At 43.0% G+C, this 12,122-nt stretch overlaps 1 protein-coding gene across 2 annotated transcripts in view; it reads left to right on the forward strand.

Moving 5' to 3' along the window:
- erbb3a (erb-b2 receptor tyrosine kinase 3a) overlaps window positions 1-12,122 on the forward strand; it is a 43,973-nt gene that overhangs the window by 23,455 nt on the left and 8,396 nt on the right. Inside the window, exons 7-18 of one of the 2 annotated variants that reach the window (XM_063215289.1) lie at window positions 674-815; window positions 2,737-2,850; window positions 3,097-3,220; window positions 3,484-3,557; window positions 3,804-3,894; window positions 4,566-4,583; window positions 6,616-6,830; window positions 7,670-7,802; window positions 8,029-8,122; window positions 10,285-10,442; window positions 10,879-10,932; window positions 11,364-11,505. In XM_063215289.1, the coding sequence (XP_063071359.1) occupies window positions 674-815; window positions 2,737-2,850; window positions 3,097-3,220; window positions 3,484-3,557; window positions 3,804-3,894; window positions 4,566-4,583; window positions 6,616-6,830; window positions 7,670-7,802; window positions 8,029-8,122; window positions 10,285-10,442; window positions 10,879-10,932; window positions 11,364-11,505 (1,359 nt within the window). The remainder of the gene's footprint in view (window positions 1-673; window positions 816-2,736; window positions 2,851-3,096; window positions 3,221-3,483; window positions 3,558-3,803; window positions 3,895-4,565; window positions 4,584-6,615; window positions 6,831-7,669; window positions 7,803-8,028; window positions 8,123-10,284; window positions 10,443-10,878; window positions 10,933-11,363; window positions 11,506-12,122) is intronic. The other variant, XM_063215290.1, reaches the window with a different exon arrangement.

Below are 12,122 nucleotides of genomic sequence, written 5' to 3' on the forward strand. Positions count from 1 at the left end.
AACAATAAAGACCTACCGTACCTTGTGGCTATTGTACTGTACTTACAACACATAAATACATAGTCGGCTATTATGCGCACAGCACACTGAGCACAGTGATCTACCCAAAGGGCTACGCTGCCCTACAAATGCAAAGTGCCCTTACTACTACGTCAACACTGACACTTGGGAAAGTTCCTGAGGTCACTGGGCTTATTAGGTGCCATACCAATACACGCTGGGGACTGGGATTCGATTCCGACCCGAGGTCATGTCCCGATCCTCCCCACTCTCATGTCCAAATAAAGGGCTAAAAAGGCCAAAACACTATACCCACCTGCCTTTGTCGCTTCAGAAACATCATAAGACAAACATCAAGCTCATCATTTCCACATGTTCCTCCATATTGCGCGTGAAGAAATCATGTGTGCACTGTTTTCCTGCGTGCTCACGTGTTTGTATGCATGCGTGTGTGTATGCATGCGTGTGTGTGTGTGTGTGTGTGTGAGCTTTTGTGTGTCTGTGTGCATGCATGAATGTGTGTGTGTGTGTGTGTGTGTGTGTGTGTGTGTGTGTGTGTGTGTGTGTGTGTGTGTGTGTGTGTGTGTGTCTCTGTGTCTGTGTGCATGTATGTGTGTGTGTGTGTGTGTGCGGTTGTGGTGTGTGCTTGTTGTTTTGCGCTGTCTACCTTTAGGCGTGTCGAAACTTCAACAACTCGGGCTCCTGCGTCTCCCAGTGCCCGCAGGCCTTCATCTACAACAAGGAGAAGTACAAGATGGAGCCCAACCCCAACGCCAAGTACCAGTACGGATCCATCTGCGTCTCCCAGTGTCCCAGTAAGTGACAGCATCCCTGTCCAGGGCTGCGTTTCTCGAAAGCATAGTTGTTAACCAGTTAGCAACTTGGGTAGTTGTCAATGGGAAATTGCATTGCAAACAACAAAGTAGCTAACGTGGAAATACACCCCAGCCTTGTGCATACAGTGTACCTTCATAATGCACACAATTCCACTACACTGTAAAAAATTGCAGCCAGTTACGCAACCCGGGATTGATTCCGGCTCGCGTCGTTTTCCGACCCTTCACCATCTCTCTCCCCACATGCTCTCCTATCCATCTAACTCTCCTGTCACAATTAAAGGCCCCAAAAGCCCCCAAAATATATATATATATATATATATAGATATAAAAAACGTTGCTGCCAGTTAAACGTTAAAACGTAAATGTCCCTGCTGACTTAAGTTTGTAAGTTCACTGAGAATTTAGTTAGGCCTATTTCAGACCAGAGCGGGGAAGCAGGGGGGAACGGAATCGATTTTTACCGGCCGTGGCGAAAATACATGGAAACAGATCTGTTTTTACCGGCAGTGAAGAAAATACATGGAAACAGATCTGTCCTTCCACACCAACACGACGGTAGTCGGGCGGGAGCGGCATGGTATTTTGAAGAGGACTGGCCGTGCATGCCGACGCTGTCGGTGTGAAAGGCAGAGTAGAACACACCGCTCCTAGTCTGGCCTTAAGCCTTGAGTTGAGATTACTTACAAATTTATGGCAGCAGGGCGACTTACCTTTTTACGTTTAACTGGCTTGCAATGTTTTACAGTGTAGAGGAGAGCTGTATTAGTCCTTGAAGAGACTTCAGCTACCTTAGTACTGTACTAGCCTCGCGCACCATCCTACGTACTTCCGCTAAGAGACTTTGCTCCGCACTACGTCTGATAAATGTTTTCTGTGGAGCGATGTTGATCAGCAGGATTTGACCGGTGGTCTGACAAACGGTCCTACATTGTAATTTTATCCTACGGTAGGATGTTCTGTCAGACATGTCTGTTAAACAGTCCTACATCGCCAAAGATAGACGTCAGACATGTTTTTTCAACAATTTATCCGGATTTTTCCGAAAGTTTCCTTCCCGCTTCCTGCAATTGCGTCATATCAAACAACCTCCAGACCATGAATACGAAATGAAATGGTAATATTATGGGATGGTCAGGACCAGGCTAGTACTATACTACCATGACCTCACACAATTTATTATTACACCATCATGTTACTTTGTGACTTGGCCATTGTTGTTTTCGTAACAGCAAATTCCTAACAGGAACATAACAAGCCTAAACAACTACTGAGACAAATAAACACACAGTATACACACACGGCGCACACACATACACACACACACACACACACACACACACACACACACACACACACACACACACACACACACACACACACACACACACACACACACACACACACACACACACACACACACACACACACACACACACACACACACACACACACACACACACACACACACAGTGCTACAGGCGCGTGCGGGTATTTGTCAAAGTGCATGGGCGTGTGAAAGCCTTGCATCATAGGATTACTCTTAATTGTTCTAACTGTCCTGGTGGCTTATTGTGCTGACATTTAAGCATACAAGGTCTGACTGGTATGGTTGACATTTAAATGTTCATTTGACTGTTGTGAGTAATAATCAACTTTTCTACCCCCCCCCCTCCTCCATCCCTCTCTGATACACACAATCGTTCTCTATCTCTCTCTTCGTCTATCTGTATGTCTGTCTGTCTGTCTATCTGTCTATCTGTCTGTCTCTCTTTGTCTGTCTGTCTGTCTGTCTGTCTCTCTCTCTCTCTCTCTCTCTCTCTCTCTCTCTCTCTCTCTCTCTCTCTCTCTCTCTCTCTCTCTCTCTCTCTCTCTCTCCTATACATTGTCATTTCCTCAGCCAACTTCCTGGTTGATGGTAGTTCTTGTGTGAGTCGTTGTCCTCCAGACAAGACAGAGGTGGACAAGGAGGGGACGAAGAGGTGTGAGCGCTGTGAGGGACTATGTCCAAAAGGTAAGTCTGACAGACACACACACACACACACACACACACACACACACACACACACACACACACACACACACACACACACACACACACACACACACACACACACACACACACACACACACACACACACACACACACACACACACACACACACACACATTTCAACATTCTGTCAGTGTATATGGACACATACAAGTATGTTTATAGCAAAGAAGAAGATGTGCTGATTTCTCTCATTTCTGTGTTCAGCATGTCAGGGTACCGGAGGCGGCTCTGATTCCAGACAAACGGTGGATGCCAATAACATTGACAGCTTCATCAACTGCACCAAGATACAGGGCAGCCTGCATTTCCTGGTCACTGGCATTGAAGGGTCAGCGAAAATTAAATTATTTTTTTCCTTCATTCACACGTTTCAACACTTTGCATTTATAATCGTAATGACAGGCAGTGTGGCGTAGTGTTACATCAAGGTCCTGCTACAGTATAGGTTGTGTGGTGCAGTGTTTTACTACAAACACCTGAAAGGTTTTTCGCTGTTCTGTAATGTCACACTCGTCCACTGCTGATTCTGAAAGCCCAATTTGTATATATAATATGTTACTGATTGTTTCTTTATTATTCTGTTAATTACAGTGACCCGTATAGGAATATCCCTCCACTCGACCCAGAGAAACTGAAAATCTTCAGCACAGTCAGAGAAATCACAGGTGAATATGGTGGTCACTGTGTTTGTTTATATATTTATATATACTGCCTTTAAAGATATCTACCTGTCTGCATATCTGATGGTCCGTGTCTTTGTAGTGTTTCTATGTACTCATGGGTAGCTCTTGCAGGCAGTGCCTATTGAGGTTTTCCAATGTAGTGTACAAAGTAGTTCCATGCAGTGTCTTTGTTGTCTGTGTGCCGTGGTGGATGTTTTTGACCGGTCTTCTCTTGTATTTGCTTTGCAGACATCTTGAGTGTGCAGTCATGGCCGAAAGAGATGCGCAACCTGTCTGTCTTCTCCAACCTGGAGACCATACAGGGACGAACACTCTTCAGGTAAAGCGGCCAAGAGTACCAAGAAAAGCGCTATACTCAGTATACTGTATAAAACCAATCTATTATTATTATTATTATTATTATTATTATTATTATTATTATTATAATTGTTATTATTATTATTATTATTATTATTATTATTATTATTATTATTATTATTATTATTATTATCATTATTAGGTAACTACCACCCCCACCACCTTTCTGAAGCTGTTCAACCCTTCATGATTATCTGTAATATTATAACTGCTAACAGTCCTACTAATGTTAATTAATATGTGAATGTGAAAATGTTGTAATTGCCCTGGAAAACAATCACCCCTAACTACCACCGAACGTTTTATCGAAGACGATTATATAGACTAGAGGGTACACAGAAACTGTTTTGGTTGCATGATGTATAATTATCCGTCTGTTCGCGCACTCTAACGCTAATGATGTAATTATATACTAATTGCCATTGTCTGACATCCTCTGTTGCCTCTGCTGCACATGCACCTTACTCATTCAGTGTTATCACTCCCTCCTCTTCACTGTTCACCTCTTCATCCATTTCACCTCCTCCACCCCCACCCCCACCTCTCACTCTCTCTAACACCACCACCCCCCACCCCACCTCATCCCATCAATCTCACCCCTGTCACCCCACCACTGTCGTCCCGCACCAACAGAGGAGTTAGCTCCAGAAGGTATAGTATGCACTCATTTTATTCACCACATATAGTATGCATTCATTTTATTCAACACATATAGTATGCATTCATTTTATTCACCACATATAGTATCCTAGTTCAGTGGTTCACAAACTGGGGGTCGGGACGGGGTCCCTAGTTGGGTCGTGGAGTATGTGGAGACACAAAAATGGGAAATCCCCCAGGTTAACGGCTAACAGCTAATATAACTCTATAATTTGGTTAGTATCAGTATTAACTTGTATGGTTAGTTGATGTGTTTGTTGTCCTGTGGATTTCTAGCAATATTACAAGCTATTAATGGAAAATCTAGTAATATTAATTGACAAAAAATGGCCCATGCCCCACTGAAAAGGTCCAGGAACCACTGGCCTAGTGTAACAGTAGTGATGGGCCGTCTGGATTTATTAGTTGCAGTCCAGTGTAGGGCTGGGCGATAATACCGTTTAAAAAAAACGTGATAACGGTTTTCACCTACACAAGTTTCACTTTTTGATGAGAGAAGGTTTTTATTCCAAAAAAGTGATTAAAATAGAAATGGTGATTAATTAACATTCAGGATTTTATCTCATTTTTAAATTTAATTTCAGCATTTTCTTCAGAAACTTTGAGATGTGGGGGAAGATTGCCGCTTATGAAAAAAAATCGTGCAGAGAACCGTGATATTAATTTTCATCAAGAAAACCGTGATATGCATTTTTTCCAGAACTGCCCAGCCCTAGTCCAGTGCCACATATTCCAAATGTCCTGCTTTTACCTGTCCAATTCCAATTGCCCTAATTATCAATCACCTTGTTGTATCGGGCAGGTCATTTAAGACCTGTTTCCACCAAGCACTACAGCATGGTACGGTCTACTTTGGTTTGATATTGTGTGCGTTTCCATGACAAAACTTACTGAACCGTACCCAATAAAGTGTACCAAACCGCACTGTAAAATGGTACCCTTCAGGAGGGGTGCCAGTTTATGGTACGGTTCAGTGATTATGTGCGTTTGCCCCTTTAGAATATGTGGCACTGAATTGTAAATCTTCTCAATACAAGTTGCCCATCACTGCCTAAAAGTGCTCCGTGTTCCCCTTGCCGCTGTTTAGCACTAGCACTAAGTGTTATCTGCATGTCACCCCAGCTAAACCCACTGACCTCCTGGACAGTACAATAATATTGGGGGGGTTGCCAAGTGTACCACTGCACTATGTTTGATTTAAGGGCGTGTGAATTCACATTGTTTGTAGTAAGTGCTAATAGAGTTGTAGTGTGTGTGTGTGTGTGTGTGTGTGTGTGTGTGTGTGTGTGTGTGTGTGTGTGTGTGTGTGTGTGTGTGTGTGTGTGTGTGTGTGTGTGTGTGTGTGTGTGTGTGTGTGTGTGTGTGTGTGTGTGTGCGTTACTTTGTGCATGTGTTTAGAATTGTTCTAATGGCCTCCATGACCTGTGTTTTAAATGTTCTGCAGCTGCCGGAACTTATTTCACCTGGGTATTTTTTTTCTCCCCCCCACCTCCTTCTCCTCCACCTCCTCCTCCACCTTCTTCTCCTCCTCCTTCTCCTCCATCAACTCCTTCACCTCCTCCTCTTCCTCCTCTCCCCACCTCTTCCTCCTCCACCTCCTTCTTTCTCCTCCTCTTCCTCCTCCTCCTCTTCTTCCTCCCCCACCTCCTCCTCTTCCACCTCCTCCTACCCCTCCCCTCCTCCTCCTCTTCCTCCTCGCCTCCACCTTCACCTCCATCTCCTCTTTTTCCTCCTCCTCTTCCTCCTCATCCACTTCCTCCTCCTGCTTCCTCCTTCTCCTCTTCCTCCTCTTCCTCCACCTCCTCCTCGTCTTCCTCCACCTCCTCCTCCTCCTCTTGTTCCTCCTCCTCCTCTTCCTCCTCCACTTCCACCTCTTCCTCATCCTCTTCCTCCTCCTCCTCCTCCTCCTCTTCCACCTCCTCCTCTTCCTCTTCCTCCTCCTCCTCTTCCTCCTCCTCCTCCTCCTCCTCTTCCTCCTCCTCCTCTTCCTTCTCCTCCTCCTCCTCCTCCTCCTCTTCCTCAGGGGTTATGCTCTGCTGGTGATGAAGCTTCCCCATGTGACGTCGCTGGGCCTGCGCTCGCTGCGCCAGATCAACGACGGCAGCGTGTACATCACTGGCAACAAGCAGCTGTGCTACTACAACACCATCGACTGGACGCGCATCCTCAGCGGACACCGCAGCCAACGCCGACACAAGAACCTGGACATCAAGGACAACCGGCCAATCAGAGAGTGCGGTGAGTAGGAGGAGGAGCAGTGGTGAAGAGGTGTGTGTGTGTGTGTGTGTGTGTGTGTGTGTGTGTGTGTGTGTGTGTGTGTGTGTGTGTGTGTGTGTGTGTGTGTGTGTGTGTGTGTGTGTGTGTGTGTGTGTGCGTGCGTGTGTGCGTTACTTCATTCACCTGAGGCTTTCATGCCTGAAGCCAGTAACGGCTGTGGTACAAATGAAAGCAGCAAGCACCTCAGTGATGTATGGACTAATAAATCAGGAGTCCTAGTGGCACATATTGTTTGTTTTGCGTTGTACTTGTGCATTATCAATGGCAACTATTTTATCCTGTTAGTCATTGTGCTTCATGAATGCAGAACACATCGGTGCACTGTAGTTCAGAGTTTACGAAATAGAGGGTTAGATAGGTTTTGCTCGTACATTTCTTGCATGTCTCCATAGAAAACATATTTAGGGTTGCTATACTTCATATGCTTTTTTCTGTTAGATGCGGATGAGTTTGTTTATGAAACATAATTATTATACTTCACATGTTTTGCGATAGTTGTGGATGGGTTTGTGTGTGACATGATAATTTTATTATACGTAATGTGTTTTTTCCCAATAGTTAAGGATGGGTTTGTGTGTGAAATGATAACTTTGTTATAGGCCTACTTATGTTTCTCCGCTAGTTAAGGACGGGTGCGGAATGATACATTTGTTATACTCATATATTTCTTCGCTAGATGAGGACGGGTTTGTGTGCGAAATGATAACTTTGTTATACTTATAATATTTTTTTTGGATAATTAAGGACGGGTTTGTGTGCGAAATGATAACTTTATCATATTTTATATGTTTCTTCGCTAGTTAAGGACGGGTTTGTGTGCGACCCCCTGTGCTCGTCGGAGGGCTGCTGGGGCCCGGGACCCGACCAGTGTTTGTCCTGTCGAAACTTCAGCAGAGACGGAGAGTGTGTGGACTCATGCAGGTCTCTCTACGGGTGAGTTTTCAGCACTGGTTTACAACTACTGTACTTCTCTTCATGTATGTTGTGTTGGAATTATGTAAATACTGTACATTCTTATTATGTTATACCTCTTTCTTTTTTCTCTCTCTCTCGTTCTTTCTTTCTTTCTTTCTTTCTTTCTTCTATTTTTTCTTTTTACCATCTCTCTCTCTCTCTCTCTCTCTCTCTCTCTCTCTCTCTCTCTCTCTCTCTCCTGCAGTGAGAGTCGTGAGTTTGTGGGGCCTAATCGTGAGTGTAAGCCATGTCATTCAGAATGTCAAGTTCAGGAAGGACAGCCCACATGCACTGGCTCGGTAAGAAAAAAAATACACAGTTTTTCCTGCATGACTGCTTCCTCAAGGTCGTTTTTCATGTGAACTTGGGGACATTTCCTGGTTTGACTACAATGGAATTGATCGGTTGGTATATACAGTTGTGCTCATATGTTTACATACCCCAGCAGAATAAACGCTTTCTTCGCGATTTCTCACAAAATATGAAGGATTACACAAAACCTTTTTTTCACTCATTGCTAGTGACTAGCTTAAGATATTTATTAGCAATATTCTGTGTTTACTCTTTCAAAAGCATGATCACAACCCAAACTACCCAAATGACCCTGTTCAAAAGTTTACATACCCTAGTTTCTGATGCTGAATATGGCCCTGTTTAACATCAGGGATCGCTCTAAATTGTTTGTGGTAGTTGTGGATAAGGCAATTAATGTTCTCGGATGACAGAACAGCACATTCTTCCTGGCAGAATGGTTGTTTCCTATAATATTTTTGGGTGTCTTGCTGGAACCTCACATTTGAGGTTTCCCCTGAATGGCTCAATGATGTTGAGATCAGGAGAGTGAGACGGTCGCTCAAAAACTTCATTTTATTCTTTCTGAAGCTAGTGACGGGTTGATTTGGCTTTCTGTGTTGAAATATTGTCATGTTGGCATGTCCAAACAATGGACCATGTGCAGTTTCGAGGCTGATGTGTGTCAAGTTTCCTCCAGTATTTTTCACAGGGCAATGTATTCATCATTCTGCGAGTATGGATCAAAAGTATAATGCATTTGTAACTCAAATGTCCCCATGAAATCAGTGGTCCATGACCATGTTTCACAGAAGGGTATGGTGTAACTTTCATCATAGGCTCCATTGACTGTTCTCCAAATGGTACTGTTAATAGTGGCCTAAAAAAGGTCCATATTGATCTCATTTTTCCAAATGACTTTGTCACAGGCATTTTGATGCTTCTCACTGTGCTATTTGGTGTATCATATGCAAAATAACATGTTTGCATTTTTGTGGTAATGGCTTTCTCCTGGCAACCCCCAACAGCCCATCTTTCCTCAAGTGCCAACATTTTTTCATGTTGTCCTATATTTCACCTGAAGTTATTTTTTGGTTGTCCTATGCCTCCTGAACAATTTCCCTTGCAATGATCATTGCAATGCAATGATTCCCTTGCCCATTGGCTTGATTCCAACCAAACTCCTCATATTGCATTTCTGAATTGAAATTCCAACGGTGCCAACATGACAATATTTCGACACAGAAAGCCAAATCAACCTGTCATTAGCTTCAGAAAGAATAAAATGAAGGTTTTTGAGCGACCATCTCACTCTCCTGATCTCAACATCATTGAGCCACTCAGGGGAAACCTCAAATGTGAGGTTTCAGCAAGACACCCAAAGATATTATAGGAAACAACCATTCTGCCAGGAAGAATGTGCTGTTTTGTCATCTGAGTTATCCACAACTACCACAAACAATTTAGAGCGGTCCCTGATGTTAAACAGGGCCATATTCAGCATCAGAAACTAGGGTATGTAAACTTTTGAACAGGGTCATTTGGGTAGTTTGGGTTGTGATCATGCTTTTGAAAGAGTAAACACAGAATATTGCTAATAAATATCTTAAGCCAGTCACTAGCCATGAGTGAAAAAAAAGGTTTTGTGTAATCCTTCATATTTTGTGAGAAATCGCAGAGAAAGCGTTTATTCTGCTGGGGTATGTAAACATATGAGCACCACTGTAATAGCTATGCTGACGCGGGAGACTTGGCATAGGAGCTTATTTGCAGCAAAAGTCAAAGTGGGACCGTATTGTAATTTTGTTTTGGCAGAAAAGAGTACCGATGTTATTTGGAATCTATTTAATGACTAGAAAAGCATGTGGATTGTGTTGGGAGGACAGGCATGGGTACAGATATCAAGAAACTCAAATGATGACGGAATGATGAATGAAGGAAGTGGTTTGTGTTGAACTCTCGTAATACAAAATGTGCTGGAGGCCTACACATTATTCATCTGTATTGCTGACAAACACATCTCTCTCTCTCTGTCTCTCTCTCTCTCTCTCTCTCTCTCTCTCTCTCTCTCTCTCTCTCTCTCTCTCTCTCTCTCTGTCTCTGTCTCTCTCTCTGTCTCTCTCTCTCTCTGTCTCTCTTTCTCTCCTTCTCTCGCTATATGTGTGTGTAGGGTGCTCATGAGTGTGTGGTGTGTGCCAGCCTGAAGGACGGTCCGCACTGTGTGTCCACCTGCCCCAAGGGGGTGATGGGTAAAAACGGCCACATCGTCTTCAAGTACATCAGCAACCGCAGGAGCTGTGAACCATGCCACACCAACTGCACCCAGGGGTAACAGAAATGAGCGGTTTCATTGTTATTATTTTAAATTATATAGGTAATGTACCATGTAGTGTATGACATTTTAAGATATACTAGTAGATGTCTATTTTATTTTTTACTATTAATTACGACTTTTACGACTATTATTTAGTGTGTTAATTTACCAGCATGAATTAGAATCCTAACAGACATATTGATTAAAGTTTTAAACAGGGATGGCTTAGATGAGAGCGTGAAACCCAAACATACAGTAAACTACAAATGATAACCGTGTTCTGCCATAGCAATGGTAGCTCCAACAAAACACATCTTTACTAGAGCTGGAGAGGAGAATAAAATAGAGCAGTGAGATGAGTCAGACTTGTACTGCGAATGGAGCATGTTTACTCATCATGGATGCCAACGCTGAGCAATCTATGCCTGTGGCTGCTGTTATGTGTTTCAGATGCACCGGCCCAAAGCAGGGAGACTGCATGGGACTCGCACGATCCGGATCCAGGTGAGTTGCTGCCCCCTTGTGGTGGTGGCTTGAGGTGGAGGTGAAGCAAATTGTGGTAAAACTCATTGCAGCCAAGACAAAATAATAAAGTGGAGTAGAGATGGGTTAGAGATGGATTATTGAGTAGAGATTGGTTATTGGTCTTTTAGGAAATGTAAGTTGTCCAGTAACAAACACATAGAAAAAAACAACACATATCCCATACAGTATATCAGCATATGCAAATAACACATTTGGACATGGGCATATTTCTATATTTACTGTACATTTGCACAATTAGGGACAAGTGTGTTACACAAGGTGCTTTGTGACATATGAGCTTGCAATTAAATTAAATTAAATTAAATTAAATTAAATTAAATTAAATTAAATTACATTACATTACATTATATTATATTATAATCATTTTATATTATGTGTCTTTTCTACAGTCTGCCGGTGATTGGTATAGTGCTGGGTGCCATAGCCAGTGCGGTGGTGGCCCTGTCGGTCTTCCTGATGGTCATCGTTTACCGACGCAAAGTTGCCATCCGACGCAAGCGAGCCGAGAGGAGATACCTCGAGAGAGGAGAGGTGTGTGTGTATGTTAGTACACAATACAATTCTTTGTATGACCAGCACCGGAAATGTAAAGAAATGTTGTGGTCTATGGGGTGGTGTGCTCGGGCAGCAGCATCACAGCAGCCGAGGCAAAGAGACTCAATAAACTGGTGAGGAAGGCTGGCTCTGTTCTGGGCTGCAGCCTTGACACTGTGGAAGAGGTGGGGGACAGGAGAATGATGTCAAAATTGTCATCAATCCTGGGCAACACCAAACACCAACCACCAACCACTTTTTTACCAATGCACTTTTCACTAATGTACTTGTTTTTAACAGAAATATCTCCTTTTAAAAAAAAAAAATCTCTATTTTGATCTATTTTATATACTTTTTAATCTTCTTGGTCCCATGTCTGTATGTGTGCCGTTTGCTTTTTGCACATCTGTATGTATGTTACTGCTGCAAGAAATGATTTTCCCCATTGTGGGATAATAAAGGGCATACTGACTTACTTACTGAAAAGTTAAAATTTAAATGTAAACATATTGACGATAAATCCCAAATATCCCAATTCCTCTCACTTTCAATGCTTACAATCCTTTCAACCTTGAATTTGACCTGATTAGAACCTGACAATTGATTGAACCAGA

Source organism: Engraulis encrasicolus, chromosome 14 (genome assembly GCF_034702125.1).
Source record: "Engraulis encrasicolus isolate BLACKSEA-1 chromosome 14, IST_EnEncr_1.0, whole genome shotgun sequence".
NCBI lineage: Eukaryota > Metazoa > Chordata > Actinopteri > Clupeiformes > Engraulidae > Engraulis > Engraulis encrasicolus.